General features: G+C 55.0%; 10 protein-coding genes across 10 annotated transcripts; 5 read left to right on the top strand and 5 right to left on the bottom strand.

The window, feature by feature from the left end:
* Window positions 1-210: 210 nt before the first annotated feature.
* On the bottom strand, window positions 211-827 carry J4E92_002307 (uncharacterized protein; the record flags this gene model as incomplete). The annotated part of the gene is made up of 2 exons (XM_051493712.1): window positions 211-487; window positions 607-827. 2 exons carry the CDS (start codon window positions 825-827, stop codon window positions 211-213), a joined length of 498 nt encoding a protein of 165 aa, XP_051355391.1.
* Window positions 828-1,200: 373 nt separating this feature from the next.
* Window positions 1,201-2,404, bottom strand: J4E92_002308 (uncharacterized protein; the record flags this gene model as incomplete). Its single annotated transcript, XM_051493713.1, has 5 exons — window positions 1,201-1,355; window positions 1,405-1,680; window positions 1,780-2,019; window positions 2,179-2,262; window positions 2,350-2,404. The coding sequence occupies 5 exons, from the start codon at window positions 2,402-2,404 to the stop codon at window positions 1,201-1,203; spliced, it is 810 nt and encodes a 269-aa protein (XP_051355392.1).
* A 1,854-nt stretch (window positions 2,405-4,258) lies between these two features.
* On the top strand, window positions 4,259-7,103 carry J4E92_002309 (uncharacterized protein; the record flags this gene model as incomplete). The annotated part of the gene is made up of 3 exons (XM_051493714.1): window positions 4,259-4,291; window positions 4,345-6,694; window positions 7,042-7,103. 3 exons carry the CDS (start codon window positions 4,259-4,261, stop codon window positions 7,101-7,103), a joined length of 2,445 nt encoding a protein of 814 aa, XP_051355393.1.
* A 1,212-nt stretch (window positions 7,104-8,315) lies between these two features.
* Window positions 8,316-9,480, top strand: J4E92_002310 (uncharacterized protein; the record flags this gene model as incomplete). Its single annotated transcript, XM_051493715.1, has 4 exons — window positions 8,316-8,492; window positions 8,567-8,968; window positions 9,041-9,340; window positions 9,394-9,480. 4 exons carry the CDS (start codon window positions 8,316-8,318, stop codon window positions 9,478-9,480), a joined length of 966 nt encoding a protein of 321 aa, XP_051355394.1.
* A 1,146-nt stretch (window positions 9,481-10,626) lies between these two features.
* Window positions 10,627-12,762, top strand: J4E92_002311 (uncharacterized protein; the record flags this gene model as incomplete). Its single annotated transcript, XM_051493716.1, has 1 exon — window positions 10,627-12,762. One exon carries the CDS (start codon window positions 10,627-10,629, stop codon window positions 12,760-12,762), a length of 2,136 nt encoding a protein of 711 aa, XP_051355395.1.
* An 825-nt stretch (window positions 12,763-13,587) lies between these two features.
* J4E92_002312 (uncharacterized protein) lies at window positions 13,588-15,210 on the bottom strand (the record flags this gene model as incomplete). The annotated part of the gene is made up of 1 exon (XM_051493717.1): window positions 13,588-15,210. One exon carries the CDS (start codon window positions 15,208-15,210, stop codon window positions 13,588-13,590), a length of 1,623 nt encoding a protein of 540 aa, XP_051355396.1.
* A 7-nt stretch (window positions 15,211-15,217) lies between these two features.
* Window positions 15,218-16,180, top strand: J4E92_002313 (uncharacterized protein; the record flags this gene model as incomplete). Its single annotated transcript, XM_051493718.1, has 1 exon — window positions 15,218-16,180. The coding sequence occupies one exon, from the start codon at window positions 15,218-15,220 to the stop codon at window positions 16,178-16,180; it is 963 nt and encodes a 320-aa protein (XP_051355397.1).
* Window positions 16,181-16,649: 469 nt separating this feature from the next.
* J4E92_002314 (uncharacterized protein) lies at window positions 16,650-18,122 on the bottom strand (the record flags this gene model as incomplete). Its single annotated transcript, XM_051493719.1, has 3 exons — window positions 16,650-16,699; window positions 16,753-17,991; window positions 18,056-18,122. The coding sequence occupies 3 exons, from the start codon at window positions 18,120-18,122 to the stop codon at window positions 16,650-16,652; spliced, it is 1,356 nt and encodes a 451-aa protein (XP_051355398.1).
* Window positions 18,123-19,524: 1,402 nt separating this feature from the next.
* Window positions 19,525-20,588, top strand: J4E92_002315 (uncharacterized protein; the record flags this gene model as incomplete). The annotated part of the gene is made up of 3 exons (XM_051493720.1): window positions 19,525-19,647; window positions 19,779-20,350; window positions 20,399-20,588. 3 exons carry the CDS (start codon window positions 19,525-19,527, stop codon window positions 20,586-20,588), a joined length of 885 nt encoding a protein of 294 aa, XP_051355399.1.
* Window positions 20,589-21,218: 630 nt separating this feature from the next.
* Window positions 21,219-23,360, bottom strand: J4E92_002316 (uncharacterized protein; the record flags this gene model as incomplete). The annotated part of the gene is made up of 4 exons (XM_051493721.1): window positions 21,219-21,652; window positions 21,706-22,507; window positions 22,571-23,186; window positions 23,242-23,360. The coding sequence occupies 4 exons, from the start codon at window positions 23,358-23,360 to the stop codon at window positions 21,219-21,221; spliced, it is 1,971 nt and encodes a 656-aa protein (XP_051355400.1).
* Window positions 23,361-24,549: the final 1,189 nt, after the last annotated feature.

Here is a 24,549-nt window from a genome sequence, read left to right on the forward strand (position 1 = left end):
TGGTCGGTAGACGAAAGATTCTTTGACACGTTTCCGGAGATGAAGGGGGATATTGAGGGGGACCGGTGCAGGGGAGGATGACTGTATGTTGAATCAACCAAGGTAATTGCGTTGTCCATTTGATGCTATATTAGAGATTGACCATGATGGAGAAATATGCCATGTTCGCTATCTATGCTGTACCAGTACATTGCCACCCTGTCCGTTCCACTAGTACTGGCCAGCCGCCGCTTGACACGCCTTGAGCTGGTCCAAGTACCAACCACAGATAGTCAGACTACCTTGGTTCTCATCCATACATTTGCGAAAGGTCTGAACATCGTTTGCGCAAGGACCGGACTGCGCCATTTGGGCGGATGCGGTGTCGGCGGGCTGGTGCTGGGCAGAGAACTCGGTGTTCTGAGGCGAAGCTTCGGCGGGGGCAGATGAACCGCCTCCGAACCAGCCTCCGACAGCGTGGCCGATAGAGGAACCTACTGCGACACCGCTGTTGCGAAGGTCAGCGACGAAAACGCATGTTGGTGCATTGGGCCGGGTTGGGATGCAGAGAGTATCCGCGTAGTGGCAAACAGGTAGCGCAAAGGTGGGTGCTCAGGATCTACTTACGCAGCAGTGCTGGCCATTTGCCCAAACAGACCGGGTCCCTGCGGCGTGGGAGCTTGCGCCTGTTGCTGGGGAGGCGCATGAGCGCTGGCTGGTGCGTGTGGGGGAGCTGCCGCCGTAGAATGAGGGCGCGAAGGAGCGGGCGCACGGGCAGTGGTTGCTTGCTTCGCGGCTGGGACCTGCGGGCGACGAGGAGGAGCGGTCCCAGAGCGTTGACGAGGCATGTTGAGCGATTTGGTGGTGGGTTGTGCGTTGCAGGTAGACTCGGGTGTGGTGGCAGGCAATGGGGATGGAAGGCATCGACATGGCGATTTCAAGCCGTTTATTAGTGCACCATTGGCTTGGCGCAGGTGGGTATATGGCCGGCTTCCGCATCAGCTCATTGGCTATCAAGTGCCAGCGTAGTAAGAGATATACATCTTAGAACAGCCTTGATTATCACACAAATAAAGTATAGTAAGAGAGATATCTACTAGTAGGAAGCTAGCGAGAAAGCCCAACAGCTATTCGTGACGGCTACTTTACACTTGTCCATCAAACTGTGCCCTGACAGAAACATCACAACATGGTGTGCCACGTCCGTTTGCCCGGTCCAATCTAACAGACATCTTCGACCTCGACGTCACCACCACTCTTTGGCCCGAGGTCACTTCGCAGCGTCCGATCGAAAAGCTCCTTGAGCATCTCGAAACAGATCCCCGACAACGCAGCATCGTACCGGCCCTTGCTAAGTTCGTCGCGAATGAAAGCGTCTATAGCGTATGAGTGTTGTTTCCGTAGTGGCGCTGATACAGAACTCACGCTGTGCCCAAGCTGGCTCATAGAATGAAAATGTTACTCCAGTCGAATGCAATCTCTGTCTAATCAAATCCCTACCCTCGGCTGGGACATGAGTGTCCATCTTACCAAAGATCATAACCAGTTCTCCTTTGATGTCTTTGGTGCGAGCGAGTGAGTCATCGTTTTTACCCTTGCCCAACGTGGAGCTGTGGATATCGGTTGCGAAATAGCAAATTGCACTGGAGATGCGGGGATCGAAAGCGCAACGATAGGCTAGATGACCGCCTAGGCACATGCCTGCTTGCGGTTAGCCTGAATCGATGGGAACGCTGCAGCTTGGGGGCATAATGGAGATGGGGCTGGATAAAGACAAGATAAAATATAGTGGCAACGCACCGGTAGCGCCAACACGACCGTTACACGTTGGCAATTCAAGCAGTGTGTCAATGGATAGCGTGGCGTCTTCGTCATATGCTTCGACTGTCTTGGTGATTTTCCATTCGTTCCCAGCATCTGTACCCGGACCGTCGTACGCTAGAGGCTCGGGGCCGGTAAACTCGTGGTAGGAGGACGGTGCTGCGACGATATAGCCTCGGGAGGCTATTTGACGGGCAAAGCGAGCAACAGGCCCAGTGACTTGTCAAAGCTCAATTAGTAGATGAAATAGGTAGCGCAGACGGATGATGGGGACACATAGGTGGTCGTTGAAGAGTAAAAAGATGAATGATGAGGTTCATGTGGTGAGCGAGGTAGACGAGAAGATTTGACGTCGAGCAAGCAGGCGACTATATGTACCTTGGTATATCTCAGAGAACACAACGACAGCCGGGAATTTGGCCTTCGGGTAGTTGGCAATAGTAGGGTGGAAGATGAAGACCCCTGGACGGCGAGCATACAAATTAGCCTCCGTGTAACAACCTTCTCGTGACACCCATGGACGGCACACCTGGGCACGCAGTAACATACTCATATCACCACCTGCCTTGGTAGGTACATCTTTGTGTGTCTCTATAAGGAGCATTGCGTGTTTCTTGTCTTGTTTGACCTGAGCGTTGTTTGGCTATTGGTAAGGCTGCGGCGTACGTGTTTGTGAAGGTGGTTTTGAGGTGGGGTGGTGGGGTAATGTTATGCGCACGGTCCAGGCGACATTGAAGCACATGCGATGCAGAGACAACCAGCGTCTCTATTATGCCACGAGGGGTTTGAGAAATTAAATGTCAGAACTGTGCTGATGCAAATGCCGCGAGTGTGATGAAAACATCTGCCATGCCATTTTTTATTATTGGGGTTGGCTTTTGCAGTTCATTCGACCTTCGCCGCGGTGGTTTCTACCTGACATGACCTCGGGATGCTGAGAGTGACAGATCGCAGAGTTGGTTTGCGGCTATGAGTACATGGTAGTCTGGGAGAAAGATATCAAGTCCATGTGACGACGTGCATTGCTGGAGGGCCATATCAGGGATCTGATAACATTTTCATGCGAGTTGGAATATCTACAAAAGCTTGTCCCAAACTACGGGTACCCAGTGGGTCAGTTCAGTAGTGTTGGTGGAGGCCGTCTAGGGGACACATGCGAGGTGATGTCAATCCCGAGCTAGACGGGGAAGGAGAAAAGAATAGCGACTTGAGGGACGGAGAGGTACGGGCTTGGTACGCTGCACCGAGAGGTGACGAAACGGTCGAGTGGGATTCATGAGGCCTCACCGCCAATGGCGCCAGTTCGGCGGCAGACTTGCGACGGTCGTGATGTGACTAGAGGAGAATAGCGAAGGGTTGCAGAGCAGACATGGACTAGCTGCACCGACAGTCGAGCATGCGATAGTGCAAGCACTGCGACGTGTGCGCGAGGTTCTTGAGAGTAGTCATGCGGGAATCCCGTGGCTGGGATGCTTGGGCACCTAGTGTTCGAAGGGTATGAGGCCCAAAAACACCCAATGGTTCTGTGCGTACGTCGATGCCACGAAACGGGCCGGGCGGTGTGCTTGGCCTCCTGCTCGATGTGTGCGCGGACGTCACGCACACCTGGCCGTGTCTTGACTGCTGGATCCCGCATGTCGCACGGCGTTGGGGACGATTGACGGCAGCCACATCTCGCGACATTCCTCCAGGGTGCGCGGCGCGAGCCAATCACGTGTCTACCAGCTCTTGACTTGACTTTTGATGCCAAACTCGACCCTCGAAGCTTGCACTCCAACAAGGCCGCTCCCCGGCGCTTTCACCGTCGTCTCTTGCTTGCTTCTTCCCGCAGACTCAACGCCCCCCTCGACAGCACCGGGCGTTCCAAGGCGGCAAGCCGTGTTGGGGAAGCCATCCAATTTCCCAGGTGCTCGCTCGACTGCCCGAGCCCCACCCAAGCCCATTGTCGAGCACCGTTGTGCTCGTCCCCAACGCGAAGCAGCGCTGGTTTGGTCGGTTCCTGTTGTTGCACACGCCCGTCCCGCGCCTCCGCTGCCGCAGTCGCCGCGCCAGTCTTTGGCTCGCCGCCAGTACTCGCCGCCTGGCCTGGCCGCGCTGTGTGTGCTGCGGATTTGGAAGCCCTGGGCAGCTCTGTCCTGCGCCGCTGCATATCGTGCTGCCTGTCCGCAGTTCCTTGCTTCTACCTCGCGCTCCGTAGGTCGAGTCCAACCCCCGCCGCCAAGACTTTCTTCGCCAGCATCCCAACCATGACTGACTCTCACTCTACTCTACCCTCCTCTGTGTCCCCAGTGCCTCGCTGACTGGCGCAGTACCTAGGTCGCCGCTACCGCCCCGGAGGCACCTCGTCCCCTCCCTCCACGGCCCTCGCACCGCGCCTTCCCTCCCAGTAAACGTCGTGTTTTGCTACGACAGCCCCGGCGCCCTACATGCAGCCGTCGTTGTCTGCGGCTTTCTCATCATGGATACCGAGGATGGCCACGTCTTCATAAGGGTGCGGTTCTCAATGACTGGCCTTGCTCGGAACATGCGTTGACACGGCTCTAGAACCTGGCTTACTTTGTACGAACCCACGAAAAGGCCCTCGCCAACGCCCTGCAACTGCAGCGGCAGATGCCCAAGAATGGCCAGGCCATTATCTCACCCTCGTCTCCCAACGGCCCCGCTAGTCCGCCCTCATCCTCGTCGTCAAGCGTCTGGGCCGCCGCCCTGTCTTTGCCGTCCCTGACCTTCACCTCACAGTCCATCAAGCCAGCCAAGCTCACATTGACGCCCCACCATCTCTTCTACATCCTTTCTCGATTCGAGGAGCTCGGCATACCTGTTGGTCCCATGAATGTGCGACTGGAGAACATCCACACGGACGCTTCACCCGCAAACTATGTCTCGTTCCTCGGCAGCGCTCAGCGCAGCAAAACAAAGTCTTCCGACCGCGACTCCATACATTCAGTGTCGAGCGTTCGCAGTGTCATGTCAGGCATGTCCTCGCTTTGGTCCACCTTTCGCATTGGATCAAACAGTGAAGCCAAGGCAGAGAAACAGAAAGTTCAACTCCAAGAAGACTTGCGATATCTCTACTCTGCATTTACTAAGATTCCCTGCCTGAGGCTGTCTCCTGACCACAAAGCCCGTCTCATTGCGGGTTATGAAGAATTTCCCTTCGACACTGCCGTCCCTTTGTTCGCTTTCAAGAATGTCACTGCGCTTGAGATTCACGATGTAGACTTTCGGCAATTCTATGGCTGGGACCGCCTGGCCGAAAACCTTCGCAGTCTTACTGTCAAGCGAGCAGGTGTTGACGATCCCGCTGACCTTCTTATCAATGTCGTCTTGGACGACATGGACAAGCGTCGTAGACGGTCGGCAAAGACACACGCTTCTTCCGCGCCTTGGTCTACCGCAAGCCCGTCCGCCAAGGTTGGTCAGTTGGCGCCATCAGAATCTCCACCACTTTCCCCTACCTCCGCCAGTAAACAGAGCACAAGCCCAAGAAGCGCGGTCGTGGCGCCGGAGAATTCGTCCAAGACGCGCCAGCGACAGCGCAGTACCTCTCCCACGCGGCCCCCAAGCTCTCGTCATGGTTCGTCCCATGCCTATGGTCGAAGCACTACAAATGCACCCAACATCCGCCGCTCGTCTGGGAGTTCTAGTTCTAGCGTGCGCTCTACCACCCCAAGAGGCAGCTCCTCTAACCTCCTCTCCATGGGCTGGTTTCCTGCAACCAAGTGGCGCTTCTTGCGACATCTGAGCTTGGCCGACAATGCTCTGACCAACATATCAGTTGCAAGTCTGGCTCCCTTGGCAAACACATTACAGTCTCTTGATATTTCTGCCAATTTATTTGCTGAGATTCCTGACAGTCTTGCCAGCCTGACCTGTTTGCGCGCACTGAACCTGTCCAATTGCATGATTGACAGCTTGCACTCTTTGGGTCGTAACCCGCTGCCAGCCATCACGACGCTCAACCTTCGTTCCAACCGCTTGACATCGTTGGCTGGTGTTGAGCGACTGCTATCTCTGGAGCGGGTCGATTTCCGTGATAACAGGTTGACTGATCCTACAGAAGTTGCGCGACTGACTGGCGTTCCCGACATAACTGATATCTATGTCAATCGCAATCCGTTTTGCAAAACGCACTCCACCTACAGAGTGACCATTTTCAATCTGTTCCGCAAGACGCCAGGCTATACGGAAGATATTGTCATCGATTCTGTAGGACCTAGCAATGCCGAGAAGAAGCAACTCGTTGACCGAGTTCCCGAACGCCATGGTGTTCCCATCGTTAAGCCGCCACCCGAGGATGACTCGCAACCCCCGCGACACGTACCACCAAAGGTTGTCAAATCTGTCGATACTTCCTCCGACATAACAGGTGTGCTTCAGCGTACCGGTTCCCTGCAACGTACCAAGAGTGGGCGCAGTGCACAAGGTTCCCAAAAGAAGAAGAAGGGCCCTAAAAGGAGAATTGTCGAGCTCTCTCAGACCGACTCGCTGCAGTCGTCATCGCACTCTAGTTTGACAGGGTTGGCATACGAGGATACTGTCGTCGGACAAGCCCCTAAGATCACGAAGACTGCAAGCAACACATTGGCCACGGATACGCCCCGGCTTGTAGAGCCGTCCAAGGGACAAGTTTCTGGAGATCCTACCAAGAAGAGTATTTTAGAGGAGCGTACAGTCGCACACGAACCTCACACAAGCCACCAACAGTTGCCCTCAATCGATACCGCACCCCCGACCAAAACCGCCGATCCGGAATCAACGGAATTCGACGTCAGCGAGGACTTGTACAAGAAGAAGATCGAAGCCCTTCGGCAAGACTTCGGTAACACATGGCTTAGCGCGCTAGGAGACGAGAGCTGGGACAACACATCGGTCAATAGTTTTCCTTCGGATCGTGGGTATAGCTCCCCTACCATGCGGCCAACACTACCTCGTACACCGAGCCAAAGCATCGCATCTGGTCGTACACTTGGCTGACCTAATTTCCCCCGATCTGTCCACTTGCGATACCCAAAACAATTTGTTCGCTTTGCCAGACTCGCACTGCAGCTTCCGGAAGCGGACGCTTTTGTCTATATAGTTTGTTCATCAATTTATTCACGGGACTTCGGGCAAGGCGTTGGATAGATGTAAGTCGAATTTGAGCGTCGCAGTTTGTCACGCTCGTGGGACCGATCGAGACCATTTTCCGAGGGTGTTTCGACATTACCGGCGGGATCTCTTCCTATCCCTTGTCAACAGGCGGTCGTGTTGCATTTCTGCGTGTTCTCCTCTGGGAGCATAACGGCCATGTTCCTGGTTGAATGGATAGTGTAAGATAACTTCTATGCCGGCGCACTGTAGGTTGGTTGCCCGTTACCTTTGGCGATGAGTGCGTAGCTTCTTGTTCCCTTTGTGTTGCTTGTTAGCGTCGTCTACGTTCTGGTGAGGGAGCCCAAGGAAGAAGGCAGGCGTTGGTTGATCTATTGCATCATGCAGCGCGCATTAGCAGTGAATGCTCACATGACTACAAATACAATAGCAGTTTCCTCGCAGATGGTGCACACGTTCAGCATGTATTGTTGACTACTGCGACATGTAAGATGTATGTAACGCGTGAGGTGCTGCCGGCGCTCAAGTGGGACATTGATTGGAGACGGCAAACACAGGCAAAGACTGGGTTGGAAACGGGGTGAGAGTGAAGGGCTTCGGCAATAGCTGGAGGAGTAGATACACCCAAGCCAGAAGCTTTGCGCAGATCAGAGACTCGCGAACAATTGCACCCTCTACAGTTGATTCCGCAAGGCAGTCGAGACGTCTGCAACCTCTCCCAGGTCCGACGCGCGTCTGTGTTGGGCTAGCACGCTCTGGTGCCAAGGCAGCCCCGGCCTAGGACTAACTGAAACGCTGCAAAACTACTACTCGGGCGGCGCGATCCTCTCACCACCGCAACCCAACCCGGCCTACAAATCAGCGTATACAAACACTTCGCGCGCGATCCCATAGGTACACTGTGTTGAGCAGTCGCACGCCGTTCGCCCCCAGTGTCCTCGCAGCCAGACCGTCCCCGCTTGCTACAGGCGGTGAAGTTACTCTTAGCATCCCACTCGACAGGCTTCCGGTCACAACAACGCCTCAGCGGCCCCCCCACCCACTGCACCGCACTCGCCTGCCCACGACGCAGCAGCAGCCCGCACAGGTATCGCCGTCTCAACAAGCACAATTGACCAGCGCACATCGCAGCCGCCCCACTCGTCGCGTGATCCCAGCTCTGCCGCCAGGCGCTTTTGAGGGGCTTTGAGCCATACTCCACCCGCCCATAGCGTCGACCACCCACGACCCGATCCGGCCGACTCTTTGAGATCAGAGGTACGTCGGCGTTCCCATTGGAGCCCCCAAGGCATAGGGCACTGCTAACACGCCCGGTGCAGGAGAATTACCGCCAGTGCTACGCGCAGCCCTCTCCCACCCACCCGCGCGAGGTCTTCCCTTGCACCTTCAGCCACCCACACCAGTGCCAGTAGCAAGTCCCAGCTATGGCCGAGAACGAGGTGGACCTGGACTCCATCATAGACCGTCTGCTCGAGGTCCGTGGCAGCCGGCCTGGCAAACAGGTACAGCTGCTCGAGACGGAGATCCGCTATCTATGCACCAAGGCACGCGAAATCTTCATCTCACAGCCTATCCTGCTCGAGCTCGAGGCACCGATAAAGGTCAGTCACAACGCGCAGTGCTGCGAAGCCCGAGATCTGGCTTCTGAGCACCTACTGACTGCTTTGCCTTTCAGATTTGCGGAGACATCCACGGCCAGTACTATGATCTGCTGCGGCTCTTCGAGTACGGCGGCTTCCCTCCAGAGGCCAACTACCTCTTCCTAGGCGACTACGTCGACCGTGGCAAGCAGTCTCTCGAGACGATATGCCTTCTGCTGGCGTACAAGATCAAGTACCCCGAGAACTTCTTCGTCCTCCGTGGCAACCACGAGTGCGCCTCCATCAACCGCATCTACGGCTTCTACGACGAGTGCAAACGAAGATACAACATCAAGCTGTGGAAGACGTTTACCGACTGCTTCAACTGCCTACCCATTGCCGCCATCATCGACGAGAAGATCTTCACTATGCACGGCGGTCTCAGCCCAGACCTTAACTCGATGGAACAGATCAGGCGCGTCATGCGACCCACGGACGTGAGTCAGGCTCAAATTGCAACTGCAACTGCAACTGCAGTGTCCATGAAGCGTACAGGCTAACAAGGACAGATTCCCGACTGCGGTCTCCTCTGCGACCTTCTCTGGTCCGACCCAGACAAGGACATTACCGGATGGAGCGAGAATGACCGAGGTGTGAGCTTCACATTCGGGCCCGACGTAGTGTCGCGCTTCCTGCAAAAGCATGACATGGACCTTATCTGCCGTGCGCACCAAGTTGTCGAAGACGGTTACGAGTTCTTTTCCAAGCGCCAGCTCGTCACACTGTTCAGCGCACCCAACTACTGCGGTGAATTTGACAACGCTGGCGCGATGATGAGCGTTGACGAGAGTCTGCTGTGTTCCTTCCAGGTAAGCTCTAGGCGCACAAGGTTACGTCGAACAGGTACTAATGGGGTATGCAGATTCTCAAGCCCGCAGAGAAGAAACAAAAGTACGTCCCCAGCCTTGGCAGCGGCAGAGCAGCGTCTCCTCGCACCAAGAAAAGCTAGAAGTAGCCATGACCACACTCATTCAGAATCAATACGAACTTCTCTTACAGCAGGTTTGGGCGTCGTTAGACGATGGCAATCGTTAGCCCACCCCCGAGACCCGATGCCGAACGACGCGAAACACGCTCCATCTCGATTTCCTTACCCCCTTTCAGCCATGGGCTTGCGGACGGCCGTTGGCATTTGTACACAATCCTGTCGTTGATTCTTGCCATTCCAGTACCGTTACACGCACACGACGACAAAGGACACGACGGTCGGCCCTCTCTTTCCCGGACGATTCAACGACGACGACGGTGGCTAGCCTTGGCGTTTGGCATGGATGGCGGCGACACAAGAGGGCGGATATCAGAGCATTGTTTTATGTGGACGTCACAGGCCACAGCACTGGAGAAAGCGCGGAAAGGTCGAAGGGGGGAAAGACATGGTGGACAACATGGGGGAATTCACCGCTGGCTCGCGGCTTGTCATGATGGGGTGCGAGACGTCGATGCGATAATGTCAGTCGTTTTCTTTTCTCTTTGTGTCGCGTTTGAACAAGCAACCTTTTGGGGATGAAGCATGTAAGCTAGTGTGGAATGGAGTATGCGTATCCCTTGCTCGTGGTTGGCGTGTTTGCCATGGTGACCAAAGTGGATTGGATCAGCGTGCGACAGTGTCCGTGTCAGCCACTTGGGTGTGGCGGTGCAGAAAAGCAGGCCTGCAGCAGGCAAGGGCGGGCGCGGGCGGCGGGATGGCCTGTGTGTGATTGGCGGCGGCGCGCGCGGGGGCTTGGGAGGCGATCTGAGCGTAGGCGCCCGACGCGAGCGTCGTCGTCGTCGTCGTCGTCGTCGTCGTTGTTTGAAGGTCCACCACGCAGTGTTTGTCAGACGCTCTTCGTCACGTCACTCCTTGTCCACCCCGTCGGCCGGCCGCGCCCTCGTGCTGTTTCGCTCGGTTGGATTCTGTCATGCCTGCGACGACATAGCACACTGCCTGCATCGCCATCTGCCATGGCCGAGTACTCGTACGTCCACGTTGGCCGAGCGAGGCGCTGCGTGGGCCATCGCTAACGTCCATTCTCCCACCAGCTTCATAGCCCACTCGGCCCCCTGGGTCCACGGCTCAGGTGCAATGACGCCCTCGCGACTGCGCTCTCTGTCGCCCATGCCCAAGAGCCATGTCACACGATCCATGTCGACACCACAGCTCGCCAAAACCGCCCAGTCGCAATCGCAGTCCGAAAGCGACGGCATCAACACCATCCCCGACCCGCGCTCGGCCACTCCACAGCCGCCTCTGTCGCGCCACGACTCGACCGACTCGCACCCCGACCTCAGCCAGGAAGTCTCGACTCTCAGCACCAAGCTCATCAACGCCATCAATCACTCCACCATGCTCGACGATGCACTGCAGCAGACGAGACACGAGCTCGACGCCGCGCGCGAGAAGCTGGCCCACCTCGAGGCCCAGGTCAAGGCCCATGAGGCCAAGCTCTCCACGGGGCTGCTGGTGGACAAGGTCGTCTACGACAAGATGGAGAAGCAGCTGTCCACGGAGCTGCGCGAGGAGCGCAAACGCAGAGCCCACGCAGAAGCTGCCAAGCGCAAGACGGACAGCGAAGTCGAGGCCCTGACGGCTGCCCTGTTCGAAGAGGCCAACGTCATGGTTGCAGCTGCGCGCAAAGAGACGGAGGCTTCGGAGAAACGCGGCGAGCAACTCAAGCAGCAGTTGGGCGACGCTGACGTCCTGCAACATTCCCTCCAGGACCAGCTGCACGATCTCAAGGCCGTTGTCGAGAGGATGAGCTCTCATGGCGACGACAACGAAAGCCACGCTCTCACTGCAACCACCGCTCCGTCAACACCAGGCATCGCTCCGGCCGACAAGATGAGCAAGCTGTTCGAGGCCATGAACCTGACACCCACCACGCCGGGAACCGACGACATCAGCCCCGATCATCCCCTCCACTTTTCCCATCTTATCCATCCCGTACTACGCTCCGATCTTGCCGCTTTCAACGAGTTTCAGGACATGCTCAAGATCAGCGCCCGTTCCTCTGCCCCAGCAAGTCGCGCATCCAGCGGCAACTACAGCAGCCTGAATGTGCTGGGACTGGCATCACTGACCAACAGCTCCACCACGTCGCTGCCCTCCAAGTCGCCCACCTCGGCTACCAACTCACCTCGCGAATCTGTAGCCACTGCTGGTATGCCCAACCTCAAGGACGAGAAGTTCTATAAACGTGCTCTGGTCGAGGACATAGAGCCAACACTGCGTCTGGATATCGCCCCCGGTCTCTCATGGATGGCACGCCGCACGGTACTGAACAGCATCACTTCTGGCTCCCTGGTCGTAGAGCCGAACCCTGCTCCTCCATCCAAATTTCGGGTTCCCATCTTTCCATGCTCGCTTTGTGGCGAAGCAAGGAATGGTGATCAGTACGCCCGAAAATTTCGATTCAAGCCCTCCGATACTGAAGACTCTCAGCGCTACCCCTTGTGTGACTGGTGTCTGGGTCGCGTTCGGGCAACGTGCGACTACATTGGTTTCTTACGCATGGTAGCAGCGGGGCACTGGCGCGCAGAGACGGATGAAGAAAAGAAGTCGACCTGGGAAGAGAGTGTGCGACTTCGCGAACGCATGTTCTGGACTCGCGTTGGTGGCGGTGTGGTTCCTTCCTTCGTTCCTTTGCGAGATGGCCCACGCAGTCCCACATTCACGAATAGCGATGTGAAGATTGAGGAGAGGATGAGTGAAGAGAGCATCATGTCGTTTGAGCCTCGAGACATCACAGCAGGTGGTTCTGCTGCGTCGACGGCGAATGAGCCAAGGAAGAGCGATGAAGACCCTTTTCGGAGCAAAAGCGGTGATAAGGTCAAGAGAATTTCCATTGGCAAGACGGTCCTTTTGAAGCACAACGACGCTTTGACCTCAGAGTCCAAGACAATCGCCAATCCGGAAGCCGAAACATCGTCAGCCGAAGCTCACCACGGTAGTCAGAATGAGTCTGTCACTGCAGCCCCGTCAATACCCTCATTGACAGTGGAAGAGGAAAAGGACATTGAACAGCAAGCTGAAGCTCAACTCCAAGACGAAGTGAACAAGTCTCTCGATACCAGGAAAGCAACAGCGGTCTCTGAACAGGAACAGGAAATGACGAAGCTGGAGGATCCACGCCTACAGCGTCAACGCTCCTCTTCGAACCCTGCACCTGCTTTGCCGAGCAGAGAGAAGGATGCCAGTGGCAGTAGACTTAGTTTGAGGATGCCCGGTACGAGTATGCCTGGTGCTTTCGACTGAGCCATACATGATGCAGTAACTGGCTGATTCTTGTTGGGTAACTCGCTGTTTGCCGGTCTTGTGCTTGGAGTTTTACACGACCATTACTCTTTTATTCAATCATGTTACACTATCCTAGTTGACGTTTGTATACGGCGAGTAAGAGGCGAATGCTTTGGTTGTTTTTCTTTACTTGTTGAGCATCTTCAGTGGCTTGTTAGAGGGGTAGGTTTACGGACCCGTTACTGTCGGATATACACATAGCAAGAGAGGTATCTTCGCTGCTAGTTCTCGTCTCGGGATGGTGGGAACTTGAGTTTGATGGATACCGGGAGTTGTTCTGGTAGTCTTTTGTTCTGGTTAAGAAGCTTTGGGGGAAGGGTTTGCGGTGGGCAGGAGTATTATTGGTCTGGTTGACTAAACATGTTGGATGTGTGTCTTTACACATAATGTACTATAGCTTTATCTAATACTAGCTCTTGGAAGATAGGACAAGAAAGAGAAACGATGAAGAGTAGGAGAAGAAATATACACATTGACCATGTCCATCGCCTGCAGTTCTACTAATCGCAATCTGTCGTTTACTTCTTTGGTATCGAGAGAATTACAAGGACGCTACTATTCTTTCGGTTGCTCTACTGTTATGCCTACCGGCTCTTGGGTGGACATGTGCATCATCAGAAGCCGGGATATAAGCAGATCTACGCTCTAGGGACATGGACATGGCGACTGATGGCGCATTCTGCTCTGCGGATTGTATCTAGTATTGATTCTGATAGCCCGTGGAGCGCTGTGTAGTCGAACTATGCAAAAGGTGTGGCCGTAGCGTCAAAGACGAATGCCGTCTCACGGTGTGCCTTTCTTGTGGGCTTCCGCGCCATCCCTCTTAATCACCAAGTCCGCCTCCGCCCTCCCCCCTTTCTTACTCCCTACCAGGGGAAGCTCTTCTTCCATGTCATGCTGCACCACCATGCTCTTGCCCTTGATCAACTGCATAACCATATAGTTCATGGCACATCGAATACCCAATTCCTCGCCTCGCCTCACAATCCAGCCGTTGAGATAGTCAATCTCGGTGTGCGCACCCTGACGCGTATCGGCTAGCATACTGCTCACGTTGTCGCTGGTGCGGTGTGCAACGGCCACAACCACGGTTTCAAGGCGGCCTGGGTCGAAGCGCTGGGACACGTTGGGAATGTATTGGAGTTCGGGGAGGGAGCGAATGACGAGGCTTATCTCGGATAGGAGGAGGCGCATTGTGCGGGTCAAGGCGTAGTTGTTCAGAATGGCGCCGTTGCGCGCGTCGAGGAGGGCGGTTAGGGGGTTTATGATGCAATTGACGGCTAACTTGTCGAGTTGGATTTGCAAGAGATCGGGGGGCGAGAAGGAGGCTGCGCTGAGTACTGGAGTGCGGAGGAGGGTGCGAAGTAGATAGCGTTGGTTAGGCGTGAAGGGGAATTTGGCGCTCCTTGGGGGTGGGTACTCTGGATTGAGTTTGTCGGGAGGGTGCGGGTAGACGGGCTTGCCATGTCTTGATGCGGAGAATCTTAAGTCGGGGGTGTAGGGCTCGTTGGCATGGCCGTCTCGTTGGTGGGGTAGGATGCCCAGCGAGAGGGTGCCGAAACCAGCGTGGACAGTAGTGAAGCGACTGTGTGGCGAGGCGTGCATGCCATGAGAGTTGATGCCGAGCATATAGTGTGGCCGGTGGTCGGGGTCCGGGAAGACGGCCGCGTTGACTTGGTCGATGACGCCCATGCCGTTGTGCAGGAAGCAGACGACCGAGTGGTTGTGCAGCCGGTGCTTTACGGCGGAGATGGCCTGCAGGACATGGGGGGCTTTGGAGCAGACGATGAGCGAGCTGATGGGCTCAGCAGACTCGCCAGGCAGCATCTGAGGGCCTTGGATCGTGTCTAGCGAGGAGGGATTCAGGCCGACCTCGTGGCCATGGTAGCGAAGACGGGGGATGGCTAGCTCGGCATCGTAGCCGTCTCTGGTGTCGACACGGCCGTCGGTGACGAGGGCCAGGCGGCGTTGCGAGTCGTTCCATTCGTTCAACTTTTGCCAGCCCCCGAATACCAGCGTTACTGGAGGAGGGTTGGGTATGCCGCGCAGGGCGTGGGCAATGAATTTGCCCACGTTGCCGACACCGATGATGTGAATGCGTCGGTCGAGTACAGGCTGTCTGCGATAGAAGCCGGCCGTGTGGAGGAAGGCTCTCGTCTGAGCCGAAGCCGCGGCGCATCGTGACGCTGCGTGTGGTATCCGAGGCCGGAGCCTGGGGAGAAAGGGTGAAACGGAGGAGAACGACAGCTTGAACGACTTGGGATTCCCATGGGCTTCGGGGCCGAGGCGAGTGAGTGAGTGAGGCTGTCTGCTGTGAGCGATCCGACCTCGGGACGCTTGCACGTCGGAGCGCTCGGCCCGCTGCTTTTCTTTGGCGTGCGCATGCGACCGCCGCTTGACCTCCATCACCACCATGGACCCGCAGACCGACCTCCCCGACCTCGTCGAGGACCTCGAAGTCAACATCGATGAGCTCACCGCCGCGCTCGACCCTCTGCTGGCCGCGCCTCTTCACACGACCGCGTCCTCTCTCCCGCTCCTCGACAAGGCAGAGTTCTACTGCATGTCCGCATACGCCATCGAAGCTATTCTCTTCTCCGTGCTCAAGGCGTCGGGCGTCAATGCCACGCAACACCATGTCTTCAAGGAAATTGCCCGTCTCAAGCAGTACAACAGCAAGATCAAGCACATCAAGGACCGCGGCGTCATGGGCAGCGCCGAGGGCAGAGCGCGACTAGACCTTGGCGCCGCCCAACGCTTCATCAAGCACGGCCTGGCTGGCAACGACAGGTACGACTTGGAGCGGCAGGAGCGCATGGCCAAGGAGAAGGCCCGCGCCCACCTCAAGGCTCAAAACATCAACAAGAAATTCGACTCCGACGGCAACGCCCTCGAGTCTACTGACGCCACGTCCAGCAAGAGGGCTGTCGACGAGCTCAATGCTCAGGAGGACTATTCGGACAGCCACGTCCTGCAAGGCTCCGACCAAGCAGAGCCGGCTCCCAAGAAAGCTCGCGTCGACGCAGCTGCCGAATCGCAACAAGAACCCGCGCCAGATACCGGCACACCGCAGCCCAAAAAGCGCCGTCGCCCCGCAAAGAGAGACAACAAGACAACAAAGACCAGGCAGGACTTGGACACAGTCAGCCTTGCAACACCCTCAAGAGCAGAGGAGCGCGTAACGAGGACGAGGAACAAGAGGCTTTCGACGCAAAACTCACAGGAAGACGAGCCTGTAGTGCCGACCCCAGATCGCGCGCCCAAGACGCGGAGTGAGACTTTTAGCGCGCTTCTTGATGGCTCGTTGAACCAAAACAAGAAGAAAGGGATTGGTGGTAAAGGAAACAGGAAGGGGGGCAAGGGAAAAGCCAAGTGATTTCATGGCCATGGGTTTTCACAGAGTCCATTGGGCTGTGCGACACATCTCGAAACCTTTGAATATTTGAATTCACTCCCGTCATACGGCGAGCGAGTGGTCGCCGTATGCATTGGCGAGTTTGTGCAAAAAGTAATGATACCCCCTAATCAAACTTCTTATAATTTCGACACCATTGCACGGAGTATATACACCTGATCCGAGTGCACTGACGAGGATATACCCCATGTGCGAGTACATGCGAAATCACAGATCTATGTTAACAACATCATGGATGCATATAACAGACAAGTATAACATTGCTCATCAAGAGCGAGCACTGCGACAGAACCAAATTGACAGGGAGATTACTATTCATTGAGCTACTACGCTACTTGGGGGTATTCATGCAAATCACGCCATCAAAACCATCATGTGACTTGCTCTCGCAACACACTACGAGTGAGATGGCAAAAAGACGACAAGAAATCTAGTCCATGATGCCAGTCTTGCCGTCGTGGTCAGCGTCCTTCTTGGGGTCTAGAGTGTCTTGTCAGCGTCAATCCAACTTTCAACCGCGTGGGAAGACTTACTCAGCTTGTCCATCATAGATGGCTTGCCGTGAACATCAGTGGTACCATGAGTGCCGTGAGCGCCACCTGGAACGTGTTGGTCATGTTGCAGAGAAGAGTGAGGCTCAGCGTGGGAAACAGGCTCGGTGAGGGCCTTGGGAAGATCGCCACTCTCGTTATTGCGGTGAGAGAGGTTGTCACGGCCTGTCCCCTCGACCTCCCCTGGGACGGTCTTGACGTGCTCACCTGTGGTGTATCCTCCTTGGCCCATGTTGCCTGAGCCGATGCCGCTAGCGTTGCTGCCGTAGGCTCCTGTGTCTGTACTGCCTACACCTCCGACACGCGGGTCGGCCGAGTTGGCCATGTGAGAGCTGTGAGGACCAGTGGGGTCATTGTGAGAGTGGCCAAGACCGCCAGTGCTACCTACACCCCCAACACGCGGGTCGGCCGAGTTGGCCATGTGAGAGCTGTGAGGGCCAGTGGGGTCATTGTGAGAGTGGCTAAGACCGCCAGTGCTACCTACACCCCCAACACGCGGGTCGGCAGAGTTGGCCATGTGGGAGCCGTGGGGGCCGGTAGGGTCGTTGTGGGAGTGTCCAAGACCACCGGTAGTGCTATGGCCGGTGAGACCGGTTCCAGTAGTGTTGTATGCGCCAGCTCCAGTGCTACCAACACCACCGACGCGGGGGTCAGCCTGGTTGGCCATGCGTGAGCTGTGGGGACCAGTTGGGTCGTTGAAATCGGCAGTGCCGTGACCACCAGTCAGTCCACTGCTGTTACCTGAGCTGTAAGCTCCAGTAGTCGAAGAGCCGAGCCCTGTGCCGGTGAGGCCGCTGCCAGTAGTACCATGGGTGCCGTGGGACTCAGTATACTGTCCAGCACCATAACCGCCTGCGCCAGCAGTGTTACCGGCGTTTCCAAGACGGTCGGAGTCGACCCGGGGGTCAGCCTTGTTCATCGTGTGGGAGCCGTGAGGACCGGTAGGGTCATTGTGAGAGGTAGAGCCGTGGGTAGCTGAGGACCCGAGACCAGTGCTCCCATGAGTGGCTGATGATCCAAGACCCGTAGAACCATGGGTAGAAGATGTGTACTCGGGGTTGCGCTCGCCATGGCTACCAGAAGTACCGAGGCCAGTGCTTACACCAGAGCCATGGTGGGTACCGGAGAAGCCCCCAGTGCCAGTGGTAGCATTGGAAGTATTAGGTACAGTAGGATCGGCAGTGTTGGCAGTATGAGAGCTGTGAGGACCGGTGGGATCATCTAGAGAAGTGTGAGTAGCTGACGGTGGTCTTCAGGCCCTCGGCAGTCTGCAGGAAGTGCTTACCATGGGTCTTGTCCTTGTGCATCACCTGGTCGACCTTGGCCTTAACTTTGTCCATCACTCCTGACATGATCGCGGTGTGAAGTTTGAATAAGAGGTGGTATAGATAGCTGATTGGGCTTGAATGAAGTTGATTAGAGTGTTGCGTGGGTGTGGTGGTTGTCGTTGCGTAGATGGTCACCAAAAGCAAGCGCTGGTGGTCTAATATATACACCACAGGCGAGGGCCAAAGTCAGAGAGACCCATGGTCCTACGTCATGCCTTTGCATCAGCACACGTCGTACAAACGGCACCTGGGCAGTCACTGCTCACATCCCTGTTTCCTACTTTGGTCTTGGCACCTTGATCGAGGGAAGTGCTGACCACGCTGAAGCCTACATTGACGCTACGCTTTCTAAATTGCTGATTTTATCCCAACGTAGGCTGCACATCCGCGCAGCTCTTTCGAGTATACGAGGCGTTTGGCTCTATCCCCTAGCACAGCCACTGGTGAATACCTGGCTCAACTCGTGTCGGACGTCATGCACGATGTGCCTGTTGTTTTCAAACGTGGCCATTGCAAGCCCCAACCGGCCATGGGTCGGTAATCTTTCCCTAATCCCTCAGCTTATACCTGCCGTGGCGTTCTCTCCTGTCTGCCGCTGCCACAAGATTTGGCTAATTACATCAGCCACTCCAGCGCTGGACCCTCGATGAGGGGCTTCGCGACGGATGCAGCTAGCCAATGTCCGGTTCGGTTGTGGTGGGGGCTAGCACGCGGCTGGCGCTGCGTCATTTTGCGATCCGGTGCATGGAAAGTGGGGAAGAGGAAAGCTTAGCCACGTCTTCAATTCCTGATTTACCCTGTCTTGCATCGGATTTTTGGTCCTTGACGCGTGTTTGTAGCAGATCTTCTGTAAAATCTTGATAACACCGCCACATTTACCTGGCACAATGGCCACGGTGGGGACTTTGTCAAGGGCCTAGAAGCGTGCGAATCCGGCATGGACTCACTCCTGAACTTGTGCCTTGGAAATGCATTCCTGAGCCATCGCCCATAGGTGGACTATTCTGAACTATTGCAGCATCAGCGGGACAGCAAATTGCCCTGACATTGCAATTACGCAGGATTCCCTGCACCTCAAAGCAAATGCGCAAAACCAGCACTGTATGACGTGCCTTGCACTGATCCGCTACCGTCCCAGCTTGCCTTATTGGCATTTTATACAATCAACATGTACCATCTCTCGGGTTTCTTCTCTCCTGCGGTAACAAGTTATCTGCTCAAACGACGTAGTTGGCGCAGGGACAGAGTCCGCGTTGTTAGGATTGGAGCTTGGGCCAAGTACGCGATTATGACGTAGTTTTCCACATTCCATAGCTTCACCCCACCAACACCTGGGCAAGGGAACACCACTTGTCTTCCATCACGACTCAGACGCCTTTCCCTACTTCCTAATCTTCTTAACCTTTCCGATCTATCCGTTGCAACCATGTCAGAGTCCAGAGTGAGAGTACCCGACAAGGTCAAGGAAGTCGCCAAGGAAGACTTCAACCAAGCTAGACAGCTTGCCTCAGAAGCTGTCCGCTCGGCCGCATATCTCTACCCTTTCAAGGTACGCGTCTGAATCCTTGCTACCTACATTGCATCGACGTTTGCCTGGAGTGGCCGGTCTGGGAGTGCTTTTCGGCCCTCTCGACCACACTAGGGGATTGCATTCAAAGCACAACACTGACATGACCCAAGGGCATTGCGTACTTCTTCACACACCGTGCTCTATGGAAGCCTCTCGCTGCGAAACTGGTCCCTACTGTCTCGCTCGGTCTTGGTGTCACCGTGCTCATGTTTGCCGTCACATACATTCCCCAAGTCGCACTTCTCACCCTTTTCAACGGACCACTCGCAGTCTTCACCACGGTTCTGCTCGTACTCAGCGAGTCGTCCACTATCTTCTCGGTTCTCAGCAAGAACTTCCTCATTGACGAAGCGCTTATTGATACCTTTGATTCAACCTTGGTCAGCCGCAACCAGACCACATTAGTTTCCAAAGAGCGCCAGGTAAAGTCGGGAACTGACCCTGTTGCGAAACTGGGCAAGCTCGTCTCGAAGCCTTTCGCAAAATTCGCCCCCAGCGCCATCATCCGATACTTCATGTACCTTCCGCTCAACTTCATCCCAGTCGTGGGCACCGTACTATTCGTCATCCTCCAAGGACGCAAGTTTGGGCCCACCGCACATGCCCGCTACTTCCAACTCAAGCAGATGAAGAAGCAGGAGAAGGAGCGCTTCATTGACGAGCGCAAGGCCGCATATGCTAGGTCGGTCCGTCTACGTGTAGTCATATTCAGACCACTAACCTTGCATAGTTTCGGCATCCCAGCTGTCCTCCTCGAACTCGTCCCGATTGCCGGAATCTTCTTTTCCTTCACAAACACCGTTGGCGCTGCGTTGTGGGCTGCCGATATGGAGCAGGGCGTTCAAAGCGGCGAGGCTAGCACCACGGCGCCGAACCTACGCCAACAAGCTGAACTGGCCAAGAATAGGCGGGAGTTGTGAGAATACACTGCTCTCGGTGTGAGGATAGATTCTTATCAAGTGGTGCTAATGATTTCGTCCAAGTGAAGTCGAGCCTTACGTTCGTTACGGAACTGATGGACGCTACCGATACCCGTGGAAACCTTAGTAGGCGCGAGGCAATCTGCTTGGTTGGCCGTAACATTCAGGAACTGCGTTGTTAGGGTGCTGTTGCCATGAACTGTGATAGCATTTGGCTCCACAGTGGCTTATCTAGTGACGACCAAAACCAAAGACCTTCTCAGGATATTGGTTACATAACAACACTGTGACGCTTTCATGCAGCACCCGTCTGTTCATGTTCCACCCCAACACGTAAAAACTAATGAATGATCAAATTCTGATAACCATGGCAATCGCGAAAAGCAACTAAAGACTTTTTCACATCACTTTCCGTGGCAGCTTTTTCCTGCGATGAAGTTGTGTGAACACACTTTATGTTCGAACCAAGGACAACTCAAATGTTGCACGAAGTAATATCATCACCAAGAATTCATTACAGCTACTCTAGAGTAGACGTGATTTTAGTACTACCACAACATGATCATCGTCCACGTGGTCATGAACCCTGCACCGTCCTTCTCTCTTCGACACTCCACCTAAAAAGATGCTCTACTCTTCAGCACTTGGCTTGCCTCTTCCTAGGCCAAAGCAAGTCGCCATGTTGTAGAAGATATCAATGCTGCTGTATGTCCCCTGGAAGAGCTCCTGGCATGGGCCCATGGCATAGACAGGCACATCCGTCAACGAATGCACACCTTGGTCGTTCTCGACAGGCAGCGTACCATTGAGCAAAATACCGCCCTCGCCATCCTCGGGGTTTGCGTAGTTGTCGCCGCTATCTTCTTCGATTTCGGCTGCGGGCTCGCGGGGACCGCTCTTGCGGACGGACCAATTCTCCCGACGATCAGGATCTGCCATTAACCCCTGAAACAAACTGAATCTGGGCTCCCAAGTCGACGGGAAGTTAGAATCTGTGTACGTCAGATTGCCGGTGTTGATGTATTGGGATTCGCCAGATTGCTCGTACGTCCCCACAGCATTGCCTGTACGAAGTCAGTTAATGTCTCACAACAGTTCGTACATGGGTATTACTTGCGTTTCTTGCGGTCGACGTTTTGAGCAGCTAGATAGTGTGTGTCAACGGAGCCCATGACATCGAAGCCATGGCCGTGGTCGGCAGTGACAAGGATCAGAGTCTCCTTGAGGCAGTTGGTGGAGTTGAGGTGGTCAATAGTGGCCTTCACCGTGTCGTCGAGTTCGAGAAGTTCACCGAGTGCGCGATCATAGTCGAGAACATGCATCATCTTGTCAATGCTGGCGGCTTCTGACATAAGGAACCATCCTTTGTCACCTGAGCGGGTTTCGAGGATGTCAATGGCCTTGAGGGTCATCTCTTTGAGACCCGGCTGATCAAGAGCGGGTGTACCATCTCCAGTAGGGGAAAGCGATTGGTTGAGGTTGTCACGGTAGACATTGCGGTCGAGCCACTTGGCCATATTGGAGGTGGTGAAGATACCGAGAGCCTTTTCCTCATTGCTGGCAGAGAGCAGAGCAGTGCGGTTCTGGATGATCTGATAGTCCTGCGCGGCAAACTCATCATAGTAGTTCTTGTCCTGATACGTGACTCCTCCAAGTTCAGACGGGTAGAACTGCTCGGCGCCACCACCGAAAATGACATCTAGAGGAACTTTCGTCCAGTTCTGGCCGACACCATTGAGGTAGGTATCGACGATAGCTCCATACTCGCTACGGAGACGAGTGTGCGATACCAAGGCAGCGGGGGTAGCATCCGCAATGTATGCTGTCGATACTATTCCTACGTGACCTCCGGTAAGACGATGAAAGATCTCAGCAATGCTCTCAACCTTCGGGTCGTCAAAAGGATCCTTGCTACTGTCCTATACTATTTGTCAGTAAAATGATGATACATACAAGTGCGCAACGAGATGGAAGACACGTACCGCATAAACGTTCAAACAGTTGACTGTTGACTTGTGACCAGTGTTGAGCGCAGCAGCAGAGTTAGCGGAGTCGGTGATGAAGCTGTCGATCGAGTGGGTCATCTGGTGGCCAACGACAGGGAATTTGTCCATGGCCATGAGAGATTGGTATTTGCCGTTGACCTGCTTATGGCCTATCAAACGAGCAGCTGTGATCATGTTTGTGGTCATCCCGTCACCGATGAAGAGAACGACGTTCTTGGCCTTACGCTCCTCAGCCAGGTCGCGAACGAGCCAAGTAGCTTCCGTCTTGCTTCCATTGTTATAGTTGAGGGTAGCAGTGTACTCGCCAGGTTCGTAAAGAGCGATGCGGCGGTACGCTCGAGAAGCAACGTTGACGAGGGTTTTTTTTGCCGCGTCGCGTGCGAAGAGGTCTTCGTACCATGTGAAGTTCCACTTCTCCAATTTGGGTTCTTCGAGGTTGAAAAACTCTGTTACTGGCTTTGCCTCCTCGCCCTTTTTTCCAAGAGTGAAGGTAAACTGCTCATCCAGAGGTAGACCGATGAACTCGGATCCGTTCCTTGGCTGGTGAACTTCTAGACGGATGTCGAAGTACTGGCCCGCAAGAAAGTCGGCCCTGAGTTGTGTATCAGCAATTGAGCTCTCTGAGCTCGTTCAATCTGCATGCTTACTGGTCAGGAGGGAACACGCAACCGAGCGTTGGGCAAGCTCCCAGACGGCGGAATGTCTGCGCGGAGACAGACCCGACCAAAAGGGCTGCAGCCACGACAGCTGAGCATGTACACTTCATAACGAACGCGATTGAGAGATCAGTAAGTGGGCAAGACTCTCAAAAATGCGATGAACCGACATTCTGGGAAGCTGTTGCTCCAACCTTTATAAGCTCACAGAGCTTCCCGGACCTGCATACATGCATCAAGACGAATCAGACCATGTCCCGCGTATCAAGCTACTAGCGTCCACATTTCATACCCGAGGCATGCCTTCCTCTGCAATACAAGGTGCATTAAGTGCCTTTTCCCGTCCCTCGTGCGATAACACAGCGCTCTTACTGCTCGAGAGGAAGACTCCGGCTACCTGGGCCCAGTCCCCATTCCGCTGGCCTGGTCCGCGCCGCGAGCCACTGTCATCATCGAGAATCTTAACGAGCTGCCTCATTGGGAAAGACATGCACGTTTCTGCCAGTTAATGGAAGGCTGGAGGATGAGGACTTGGCGTGGCTTGGTACATCTTGGCGTCACGTTCCGCACAGCTATGATTTGATTCGCTATTCAATGGTTCTCTCGTGGAAACCAAAATTGGTATCCCCGTAGATTTTCCCTTGGCGATGGGGTATTGCGAGCGGCTGGGATTTTGATGCCTACGGTGTGCTCCGGACGGGGCAATTCCATTCGCCATCGTAGTGAGGGCCAGCGACACAACACGACAAAGCTTTGCTAGCCTAGCTCGTCGACGGATATGGTGCCGACGAGCTCAAGGAAGAGAGCTTGATCGCAGTCCGAAAGACTCGCATCACGTGTCAGCAACTAGGCACCGTGCCCGGCTGGCGTGATTCGGCTGCGGTCAATCTGTCAGACCAACAAAACTCCAACATGGAAATTACGCAACTCCTTGTCTGCGCGTTAGAGCGGAATTATGTCGGTCGCATTAACACCTCGCACTAGCAACGTAGTTTGTCGCGTGCTCACATCCACCGTCGTCGCCTGGAACCCTGAATCGAATGCAGCCCTATGCAAAGCACCAAAATCCCAGGAAGCGGCGACAGATCGCGAAATGCAGCGGGAACCAAGGGTCTCTCCAGATCTTGTATCTGAAACGCCGATAGGCATGCCTTCGATTGGTGTTCGACGCCAGGTGTCCATCAGGGTAACGTCTTGATCGGCTCTAGTTGGTGTGGTTGGGTGGTCCGCCGACGTCACCACTCTGAACCCTTAGTCTGAGGTTTATCGATGATCAGGTACAAAGGTACGCCTAAGCGC

Source organism: Alternaria infectoria, assembly GCF_024043175.1.
Source record: "Alternaria infectoria strain BMP 0036 chromosome Unknown scaffold_3, whole genome shotgun sequence".
In the NCBI taxonomy this organism is placed as follows: domain Eukaryota; kingdom Fungi; phylum Ascomycota; class Dothideomycetes; order Pleosporales; family Pleosporaceae; genus Alternaria; species Alternaria infectoria.